Genomic DNA, 12,021 nt, shown 5'->3' with positions numbered 1-12,021 from the left:
ATGTTAAGACATATACTACATCCTACACCATAGTATTTCCAAGGCAAAGACTGACCATAAAATTTAGAGCTGATGGGGTGGGAAGAGTTAAATAACTTGCTGAAGGTTATGTTGCTATTAATGTATTCAGACACAAAGTAGACGGACTCCAAAGCCTGGGCACTTAACCACTGCCTTTTTCCATGTTGCCTTTTTTGTTTGTTTGTTTTGTTTTTAATTAATAAACTTTAAAATTTTTTTGGCAGTTTTAGGTTTAAAGAAAAATTGAGCAGAAGATACATAGTTTGCATTTAACTTCCCCCATTCCCCATTAACACCTTGCATTGGTGTGGTACATTTGTTACAGTTGGTGAGCCAGTGTTGGTACATGATTGTTAAAGTCTAGAGTTTACGTTAGAGTTCACTCTTGGTGTTGCACATTCCATGGGTTTTGACAGATGTATAATGACTTTAATTACATTAGCACACAGAATAGTTTCATTGCCCCTCATATCTCCTGTATTCCACTTATTCGTCCCTTCCTCTCTCTTCCTGAGCTCCTGGCAGGCAACCATTGATCTTTTCACTGTCTCTATAGTTTTGCCTTTTCCAGAATGTCACAGTTGTAATCACACAGTATGTTGCCTTTTCAGATTGTCTTCTTTCGCTTAGTAATATGCACTTAAGTTTCCTCCATGTCTTTTCATGGCTAATAGTTTGTTTCTCTGTAGTGCTGAATAATATTCCATTGTATGAATACACCAGTCTGTTTATCCATTTACCTATTGAAGGACATCTTAGGTTTTGATAATAATGAATGAAGCTGCTATAAACATTCATGTGAAGGGTTTTTTAAAAAAATCTTGGATATTTTTTCTTTTTATTTTATAGTGATAAGAACACAACATGAGATATACCCTCTTGACAAATGTTTAAATGTACAATACACTATTATTGACCATAGGTACAATTTTGTACAGCAGATCTCCAGAGCTTATCATGCTTGACTGCAGGTTTTTGTGTGGACATTAATTTTTAATCATTTGGGTAAATACTAGAGAATCCAATTGCTGGATCATATGTTAAGAGTATGTTTAGCTTTGTAAGAAACTGCCAAACTTTCTTCCAAAGGGGCTGTGCCATTTTGCCCTTCCACCAGCAGTGAATGAGAGTTCCTGTTGCTCCATATCCTTGTCGACATTTGATGTTGTCAGTGTTTTGGATTTTGCCATTCTAATAGGTGTGTAGTGGTATCTCTTTGTTTTAATTTGCAAGTCCCTAATGACGTAAGATGTTCAGAATCTTTTCATAGGCGTATTTTCCATCTGTATATCTTCTTTGATAAGGTGTCTGTCCAGATCTTTGGCCTGTTTTTTAGGTGGTTTGTTTTTTTGTTGAGTTTTGAGTTCTTTCTATATTTTGGATACCAGCCCTTTATCAGCTATGTGTTTTGCAAATATTTTCTCCCAGTCTGTTGCTTATCTTTTTATTCCCTCATATTGGCCTTTTAATGTTTCTCATTTATAGCTCTAGCTTGCCTTTTCATGGAGAATGACACTGAAAACGCATTAGCTTGTTTTATAATACCATGGGTCAATCATAAATGAGTACCCTAATGAAAGAGACTATAAAAAGAACTATCTAATATTCAATCAACAAATATTTATACCTATATAGGCCAACACTGGGATTTAGCATACAGCAAGGAAAAACCAAATACTTTAGGAGTATGCTGTCTACTGGGGAATACAGACAACTAAATGGGACTTTGATGTTTATGTCATTTTTTTGGTCATATAGTCATAAATGGTCATAATGGTCATAAATTTTAGTCAAATGATTTTATGATTTTTGAGATATTTGCCATACTCAGAAAAACCTTTTCAAATCCAAGATTCTAAAAAAGGTTGCCAGTGTTTTCCCTGTAATCTTTTGTGTGTGTGTAATTGTAAATGTTCTTTTTTTAGTAACAGTTTTATTGAGATATAAGTCACATACCATACAATTCACACCATCTAAAGTGTCCATTTTAACTGCTTTTACTGTATTCACAGAGTTGTGCAACCATCACCACAATCTATTTTAGAATATTTTCAGCACCCCAAAAAGAAACCTCATACCCATTAGTAGTCACTCCCCAACCCCTCCAGCCCTAGGTAACAACTAATCTACTTTCTGTCTCTATTCTTGATATTTCATATAGATGGAATATTTCGTATACATGAAATCATGTCTATTCTAGGTAGCTCATATATGTGGAATCATGTAATATGTGGTCTTTGTGGCTGGCTTCTTTCACTTAGCATAATGTTTTAAAGTTTCATCCATGTTATAGCATATATCACTACTTAATTTCTTTTTATTGCAGAATAATATTCCATTGTATGGATATATCACTTTTTAATTATTCACTCACTAATAGACATTTGGGTTGTTTCCACTTTCTGGCTGTTATGAATAACGTAGCTATGAACATCGTGTACAAGTTTTTGTGTGGACATAGGTTTTCATTTATCCTATGAGCGAGTCACGTGGAAACTCTATGTGTAACATTTTGAGGAACTGCCAGACTGTTTACCAAAGTGGCTGTACTATTTTACATTCCCACCAGCAGTGTGTGAGGGTTCCAATATCTCCACATGCTGGTCAACACTTGTTATTATCTGTACTATTGATTATAGCCATCCTAGTGGATATAAAGTGATATCTCCCTTGTGGTTTTAATTTGTATTTCTCTGACGGTTAGTGATGTTGAGCATCTTTTCATGCACTTATTGGCTATTTGTATATCTCCTTTGGAGAAATGTCTATTCAGATCTTTTGCCTGTTTTTTAATTTGGTTGGTTGTCTTTTTATTATTAGAAATGAGTTCTATCTAGTGGTAGATACAGGTCCTTTATCAGATATACAATTTGCAAATGTTTTCTCCCATTCCATGGGTTATCTTTTCACTTTCTTGATAGTATCCTTTGAAGCACAAAAGATTTTAATTTTGATGAAATACAGTTTATTTTCTCTTTTGGTGTCATAGCTAAGAAACCATTGCGTAAGCCAAGGTCACAAAGATTCACACCCATGTGTTTTTTTGAAAAATTTTATAGTTTTACCTCTTACCTTTAGGTCTTTGGTCCCTTTTGAGTTAACTTTTATATTACCATAATCTTTATTTTTTAACTTTATTTTGAAATAATTTTAGACTTATGGAAGAGTTGCAAAGATAGCACAGAGAGTCCCCATATACCTTCCACCCAGCTTAACTTCTTACATAACCATGGTATAATTATCAAAACTAAGAAATTAACATTGATGCAATACCATTAGTTAAACTACAGATTTATTCATACTTCCTTTTTCTGTTCCAGTATCCAATCCAAGGCACCACATTGCTTTTAGCTCTCATGCCTCCTTAGTCTACTTCAGTGTGACATTTCCTCTGTCTTGTCTTGTCTCTCATGACCTTCACACTTTAGATGTGTACTAGCCAGGCATTTTGTAGAATGTCCCTCAATCTGAGTTTGTCTCACGATTTCTCATGATTCGACTGAGGTTATAGATTTGGGGGTTATAGATTTGTGAAGAGCCCTGCTCATTACATCATATGAGGGAATATGTGATACTAACATGTCTTATTGCTGGTAATGTTAAACATGATCACTTAGTTAAAGTGTCTGTCATATTTCTCCACTCTAAAGTTAATATTTTTCCCCTTCCGTACTCTACTTATTGGAAGCTAGTCACAAGTCCAGCCTACACTCAAAAGCAGGAGAATCAAATTATTTGTGGATCACCATAACCTTATGTACTCTGACTGTCTTTGTTAAAAATCATTGACCAAATGAAATTCATTTTGATATAAGGAGAGAAGTATGCTTTTTTCCAAATGACTTTCTACCTATCTCTGCACCATTTAATGAGTAACCATCTCTTCTCCTTGATTTGAAATAGCATTTTTATTCTATTCCAGATCCTTATGTGTATTCTGTCTATTTCTGAACTCTTTATTCTGTTCATTTGATTATTCTATTCTTCTCCTGTAACAGACTTTTAATTATTATAGCTCTAAGTATAAGATTTTGTATCTGTCAGGGCTAGGGAGGATTCTCTGTCCTTTTTTCATGATGGAAAGGCTTATCGAGAATAGTACTAGAGAAGGGTACCAAAAATTGAAGATATAGGAGGAAGTGAGGGTATCAGATGGAGGAATGTCCCTAAGAAGATGAGAGGGATAAGCCTCATCATCCATGTGGGAGGATTAATCTAAGTGAGGAGAAGAGATGCATCTTCTATTATAACCTGAGAGAATGAACAAAGGATGGACACAAATACACATTACATTAGAGGTTGTTGCCGAAGAACTGAGAAAGTTCGCCACTAGTTGCTTCTGTCTTTCTATGAGGTTTGATGTGCTAGGGTATCTGCTCCAGGTGAGGATCGGGGGAGGTAGAGGTGAAGGTTTAAGGACAACAGAGGTTTAATGAACAGTCTTGCAGATAAATCTTTGCACACTTTTATTTTCATAAAATGCTATCTACTAACTCAAAGAATATATAATTTTTAAGCTCTCAGAAGATATTGCCATTTGGGAGAGTCAACATAATTTAAAAAGAAGCTGACCATAAAACCCAGTTTGTCCACCTTGTCGCAGGGTAATCATTAACACTGCCCCTTATTACTCTCAAAACTATCCAGTTTGGATAATAAATTATATAGTCATCCTGCTTAGAGGTTAGGCTTGACATAAGCTAACTTGAATAAATTTGTTTATTAGATACTTTAAAAATATAATTTGAAAACATTGCTTTATGAGAAAAAGTTAACTGAATTGTTCATCTAGGAGAGTACAATCTTTTTCAGTTTATGTCACAACTAATGGATGGCTCTACAGCACAGAAGTAACTATTCACTGAATGTCTGCAGTGTTGATATTGTCAGAATATGAACAAGTTTCCAAATGTATTTCCAAAGGCATCACGTGGAATCATGCAATTTCAGGTCAAGAAGGTACCTTAGAGATCATCTAGTGACTTTTTTCTTTTTTGGATGAGGAAACTGAAATCTAGAGAGGTTCAGTGATTTGTTTAAGGTCTTAAGGCTAATTAATAGAAAACTGACCAGAAACCAGATCTGATCCCCAATCCTAGATTTTTTTTCTTTTAAAAAAATGTTCTTGGGGCCGACCCGGTGGCGCAGCAGTTAGTGCACACATTCCACTTTGGTGGCCTGGGGTTCGCCAGTTCGGATCCCAGGTGTGGACCTACCCACCACTTGGCAAGCCATGCTGTGGCAGGCATCCCGCATATAAAGTGGAGGAAGATGAGCATGGATGTTAGCTCAGGGCCAGTCTTCCTCAGCAAAAAGAAGAGGATTGGTGGCAGATTTTAGCTCAGGGCTAATCTTCCTAAAAAAAAAAAAAATTTCAGTCTATTCCTGAGGAAAACTAGTTGAAAACAATAATAATCATGTTCATAATTTTTGTGCAGCATATCAGTGCTTTCATGCCTTAAAAATTAAGAAAGATTATCTACCTCTGTGTGCTACAAGATGGTCTTCAACTTCTGTTGTACCTCGAATTACTACCCATTATACTGTTTGTCCTCGGGATAAGGACAAGCGATGGGAAGGTAAGAATTTGTGTAGAATTGTTGAGACTTTTCTAGATACTTTGTATCATTTTGTGGAGGGAAATATATTTTTCACGATAGTATAAAATCATCTAATAATATTTTATATTTTTTACCAAATCTATTACATATTAATATTTACATAAGCAAATATTTGCTAAATTTATAATAATCTCAAAGCAAAGACAAAGTTGGTTTATGGAAGCTAAAATAAGATATGCGCTGGAACAGAACCTAAGAGAACATCCAACTAATACAATAATATACTTTGTATGATTCTCATGCAAAGCAGAGGTGCAAGTTCTGCAAATAGTGCTCTAAAGCATATACGTATTTGTACCTAGCATGTGATTTTATCAGGTCGTATTCACCCCAGAATTTTTACGTATTTTTTTAACCATGTTTTTCCTCCCAGGAGTCAACATGGAGAGGTTCGCGGAAGAAGCAGATGTAGTAATAGTGGGTGCAGGCCCTGCAGGGCTCTCTGCAGCTATTCGTCTAAAGCAGTTGGCTACTAAACAGGAAAAGGACATCCGTGTGTGTCTAGTGGAGAAGGCTGCTCAGATAGGAGCTCATACTCTCTCAGGGGCTTGCCTTGATCCATGTGGTTTTGAAGAACTGTTCCCAGACTGGAAAGAGAAGGGAGTATGAAAAATTGTTCTTTATACAAAGTCTAATCTTTACTCTCTCTGTTTCCAAATTACCGAAACAAGGAAAACCCTTTTCATGTAATTCTCTCTCTTAAAGGTAATTAGAGACTTTTTTAATTTAAAAAGGGCTAAAAAAGATTAAATCCTATCAAATATAGTTATAATTTTAAGATATTAACTCATATTTCTATATAATGCCTTCTACATGTTGTATTTATGTGCTGGATTTATAAGAAGGCATTATCTTGAGAAGCCCTTTGAATATTTGTACCAAATAAAATACAGCATTTTGATTTTGAAGGTATTTCCTAACTTATTCCATAGGTGTTTATATCATTATTCTTAATAAAGTGTTATATAAAATTTCCTGGCATTGCGATATGTAAAACCAAAATGGATAATCTAATTTAATTTTCTAAAGAAATAATTTAATATGGCCTCCCATAACCTAAGCAGAAAAGGCACTGGTATGATATGCAGAGGACCAAATGCTAGTTTTACTGCTCTCATAATTTGTATGACCTTGGTCAAAAATCTCACACTCTGTATATTTCAGTTTTTTCTTCTTTTAAAATGGGTTATATTACACCTGTCCTATCTTCAAGGTTGGAGTATTCACTGTCTGTGAATATATGTTGTAAGGGGCAAAAAATTATGTAACTATCTTCTGTATTCTTTCCAAATGGAGTAAATTGAATTCCAAAAATTTCATCTATGCTTTTGTTTCTAAAATATCATACTCCTTTAAGCTAGAAATAATTTAATTGTGCCTAACTAACTTTCTCTTTTAATATGTCAGAAATAGGTATCATGGAATTATTATTGTCATAATATCAGTTCTAATAGAAAAAGTTTTTCAAATCAAAGCCCTATATAGGCAGATACAGTCCATTACACACATGTTAATTGTCTTTATCCAAGGGAAAATAAAACTTGTCTTATGTTTTCCTCGAGCAGGAAGTTACAATTTGAGGGAGGGACCTAGGCTAAACTCCCAGAGAGACAAGGAGACAGGGTGCCATCCTCCTTGATGTTCACATTTCAAAGATGTCTCCAGTGCCCTCAAGAGAGACATTCCTGGGGAACAAAACTGGCTTATTTAGCTTTTTAAAAGATTCCCATACATCTAATCATGACAGATAAAAACTAGACTTTTGGTGGTGAGCACAATGCAGTCTATACAGAAACTGATATATAATAGTGTACACCTGAAATTACACAATGTTATAAACCACTATGACCTCAATAAAATAATTTAAAAATAACTCCCATACCTCTCAAAGAGACAAAGAAAGGATTTACAGTTCCAAATTTTCTAAAGGAAATGTTGAAAGAAAAGTGAGGGGAGTAGTTCCCTTACCCTTTGATACAGTTTTTTTATTATTTGTATTTAACCTTACAAATATGGACTAAAACGTTTTTCTTTTCTTTCCTTCTTTTGTTTCTAGGCTCCACTTAACACTCCTGTAACAGAAGACAGATTTGGAATTTTAACAGAGAAATACAGAATTCCTGTGCCAATTCTTCCAGGTAAGGTACCATAAATATTCGTAGAATCATGGTATTCCACAGCCAGAAAGAACTATATTTCATCTGGTGAAATCCCTTCCTCTTACAGATGAGAAAACTGAGGCCTAGAGATTTGAAGAACTTACCCAAAGTTATGCAGCTAGCTTGTGGGAAAGCAGAACTAAAGCCAGTTCTTTTATCTTCCAGTCTAGAAGATTTGAGATAGCCTTGTAAGCCAACAAGGAATTTTTAATTTAGTTCTGTAATGTTGTTTTTAGTTGAATAATTAGAACTTTAGACCAAAATTGTGGAAAATAAATTGAAATTTTGGCTATAAGATAATGTGTATACTTATGCAGAAATTATACATTGATTTGAATTTTTAAACTAAATGTTTATGTTTTTGAGATTTTTTATCAATAAAAAGTCAGATTTATAAATTAAGCATATATTTGTAGGTCTTCCAATGAATAATCATGGCAATTACATTGTGCGCTTGGGACATTTAGTAAGCTGGATGGGAGAGCAAGCAGAATCCCTTGGTGTTGAAGTTTACCCTGGTTACGCTGCTGCTGAGGTTTGTAAATTTTTGTTTTTAATATTTATAGGAAGTCACCTGTTTTTCTTTTGAATATAAACCAAGAATGGTACAGAGATAAATAAATATTTTAGAAAGGCCATAGGATTTTAGAATTGCAAAGTTAGAAGGAATCTTGAAAAGATTAATCCAAAGACAACTTGAATTCCTTGTATGGTACCCACATCAGGTGACTGTCCAGTCTATGATTGAACACTGTCCGGGATCGAAAATTCTCTGTCTGATGTTTGAACTGTTGGTAGTACTCTCCTCCTTCTATTGAACAGAAATTTATCTACAGTTTTATACTATACAGAACAAACCTAAGCCCTCTTCCAAGGACAACTGTCCACTTAAAATTATGCCCTGCTCTCTCTCTTCCCCACCTTCACTCTGGAGTTTTTCTTTCCCAGGTTAAATATTCTCAATTCTTTCAACCATCGCGTTACATAGTTTGAGTTCCTCCAGTATTCTCATCGTCCTCCTCTGAATGCGTTCCATTTTTATCCCCTTTATAAAGTGGCACCCAGAATGAATAAACTACTTCAAGCCTAGAGTAGAACAGGGCTATTACCTTCGTTAGTCTAGAAACTGTCCATTAATTCTCTCACAATAACTTCTGGCAACTGTATCACGCTGTTGGTTCTCATTAAGTATTATTGGGGAAATTAATAAAAATAAAATCTCCTGTCAACCCAGAAAAATAACCTCTACAAAATATTAAAAAATAATAGTGATAAAAGTTTTCTTATTGAATTAACATTAAACCAAGACTGCAATGCAAATTGCAGGCAATCTGGTAAGGAGATTGCCAAGAAAGAAATCGCACCCTTTTACATAGCCAGGCAGATAGCATCCGTTACATACCTCTTAACTGTCTTTATCCAATGGAATAATAAGACTTCTTGTTTCTGTTTGACAGCAAGAAGTTAGAGGTTGGAGCCAAGCACCTAGCCCAGATTCCCACAGAGATGGGGAGACAGGATGTCTTCCTCCTTGATGTTCACATTCCAAAGATGTCTCCAAGGCCCCCAAGAAACACGTTTCTGGGATGCAGATTCTAGCAAGAATCTTATTTTGCTTTTAAAAAGATTCCCATATATCTCAGAGACAGAAAAAGAGTTCATAGTTAAAAGTTTTCCAGGGGGCCGAGCCCCATGGCCAAGTGGTTAAAGTTCCATGCACTCCACTTCGGTGGCCCAGAGTTTGCAGGTTTGGATCCTGGGTGCAGACCTACTCCTCTCATCAGCCATGTTTTGGAGGCATCCCAAGTACAAAGTAGGGGAAGATTGGCACAGATGTTAGCTCAGGGCTGTCTTGCTCAAGCAAAAAAAAGCAAAGAGGAGGATTGGCAACAGATGTTAGCAGAGCCAATCTTCTTCACCAAAAAAAAAAGTTTTCTAAAAGAAATGCTGAAAGAACCTTGAAGGGAGGGAGAGTTATCTTGTTTTTGTTACCAGGGAAAATTCAAAAATTTTTGTTTTTACCCTTACAGTAATTTTTTTTTTTTTAGATTGGCACCTGAGCTAACATCTATTGCCAATCTTCTTTTTCTTTTCTCTTTTCCTTCTCCCCAAAGCCCCCAAGTACTTAGTTGTATATTCTAGTTGTAGGTCCTTCTGGTTGTGCTGTGTGGGATGCTGCCTCAGCATGGCTTGATGAGCAGTGCCATGTCTGCACCCAGGATCTGAACCAGCAAAATCCTGGGCCACCGAAGCAGAGCACATGAACTTAACCACTCGGCCTTGGGGCCAACCCCACCCTCACAGTATTGGGTTAGAAAAAATAACCCAATCTTTCCTTCCTCTAAATTTATATTTATTATAAACCACAGTATCACAAGTATGTAAGTCAAATAAAACATATTTTTATGGTACTTGCTATATTATACTTGCTGTTACTCATTTCTGTTTTCCCAGCCCATACATATGCATTTGGTTTTTGGACCCAAATATGGAATCATTGTCAAAGTCACAAGTTGGTGGTTGTGGAATCCATGATCTTTCACTTTTGGAGTACACACACACACACACTCACACTTACAGTCTCTTACACCTCTCCTCTTTTTCCTCCGTTCCTTAAAGATCATTTTCAATAGATTAACCAGGTTTTGGCAGGTTTTTTGGTACTCTGAACCAGACTTCAGGTCTAGTTCATAGCCACATTATACTGTTGATTCGTTTTAGGGTCTCAAAACGTTTATCTCTTTTTTTTCATACTTGTTGCTGCTAATCCTTGTTTTCCTTTGCACTCCCTCACTTTCGTGTAGTCTGTTGTGTGATTCCAGTGTGCATTTTGTACTTTCCTATCCAAAGAGCATTTTCCTCCAGAGAGGAATCAGAAACCAAGTAAGCGTTACAGATTTATTGTTATTTCTCATCCTCAGAGTTATACTTTTGACCCATTTTCCCCATTTCCTCCTTGCTCCAAAAATAAATCACCTTTGCTCTGTCTTCAGCCACTCTCTGTTTTGTTTTGTTTTGTTTTCTTTAATTTTTGGTCTTAACTCATTTGGGATAGAGGCTTTGCTGACGTTCTTTCTTCTCTGTCCACCCACCCAGCTGTTCTTTATTTGTGATAGGCCCTGATCACAGGTTCTGTACACCTTTGCTTTGGTATCTGAACTCTTTAGAGCACTCCTTGTTTAACTTTACTGGTTTCTGTAGTAACCTCCTTAGTCTTTCTCAACAAGGTTGTGGCATGTCTTTCCTTTCCAACTGTTTAACCTGTGTTCTTTTGTACTCTAGAAGTCTCTTAAAAAACACACTCTGTTTTACCTGAACATTTTAAAGCCTGTATTTCTATCGTCTAGAGAACATGTTCACTTTCTAAAAAATCTAAAGCTATTTATTGTTTCTTTTTAAGGTGATTATGAATTCTAAGGTGATAACAAATATGTTTTCATTTTAGGTCCTTTTTCATGAAGATGGTAGTGTAAAAGGAGTTGCCACTAACGATGTAGGGATACAAAAGGATGGAGCACCAAAGGTAAATGTTTTAATAGTTATCTGCTTAACAAACTGGCTAATAAAAACAAGAAAGAATCAACTTAAACTCAATAATTAAGTCTTACTACAAACTGTACATCTATTAAGTGTATTTTAGAATGTAATTGTTAATGGGAAATTTTTCTCTTAATGTTTAAAAAATATAGAAGCATCTTTGAACTAAACAGATTTAAGCAAGTAAATATAACATGTTTAAGAAAGTTAATTTAAAAGATAAAAACATGACTCATACCAATATAAAACAAACACCTTTCAAAGATTTTATTTCACTTATTAATTAATGAGAGAATCAGTAAGATGTTACAACAGGTTCTGAATGAAAAAACATACACCTATGTAGGTCATCAATCATTGCCACCGACATTGCCACTTCTACAATTTTAATTTCTATGAATAGGAATTATTTGCGTTACTATCAGTAATACTGAGTCTCTGACCTGATAGGCCCTCAGTAAGTACTTGTTAACTCAGAGTTCCCCTCCTCTCTACCATTCTTGAACAGATTTGGGAATCTATTCTAGAATCTCCTCCAGCACATCTTCCTGCTTCTCACTACTTCCTGCTTAGGAAGCAAGTGGCAAAGCTTTTGCGTCTTACCTTCTACATTATTGTTCCTTCTGGTGGTTTGATTGGCTCCATCAGATTCACATGAGGTCTTGGGACTCAGCCTGTCCTAT

The 12,021-nt window shown here is 35.5% G+C and overlaps 1 protein-coding gene across 1 annotated transcript in view; it reads left to right on the top strand.

Annotated features, from left to right (window-relative positions):
* The window catches only part of ETFDH (electron transfer flavoprotein dehydrogenase), a 33,151-nt gene that overhangs the window by 2,823 nt on the left and 18,307 nt on the right, over positions 1-12,021 (top strand). Inside the window, exons 2-6 of the mRNA XM_001500342.7 lie at positions 5,460-5,600; positions 6,016-6,245; positions 7,699-7,780; positions 8,218-8,336; positions 11,247-11,324. Coding sequence (XP_001500392.1) covers positions 5,460-5,600; positions 6,016-6,245; positions 7,699-7,780; positions 8,218-8,336; positions 11,247-11,324 — 650 coding nt within the window. The remainder of the gene's footprint in view (positions 1-5,459; positions 5,601-6,015; positions 6,246-7,698; positions 7,781-8,217; positions 8,337-11,246; positions 11,325-12,021) is intronic.

This window comes from Equus caballus, chromosome 2 (assembly GCF_041296265.1).
Source record: "Equus caballus isolate H_3958 breed thoroughbred chromosome 2, TB-T2T, whole genome shotgun sequence".
Taxonomy (NCBI): Eukaryota; Metazoa; Chordata; class Mammalia; order Perissodactyla; family Equidae; genus Equus; species Equus caballus.
The sequence above is the reverse complement of the archived record's forward strand: the minus strand, read 5'-3'. Positions and strand labels throughout refer to the sequence as shown.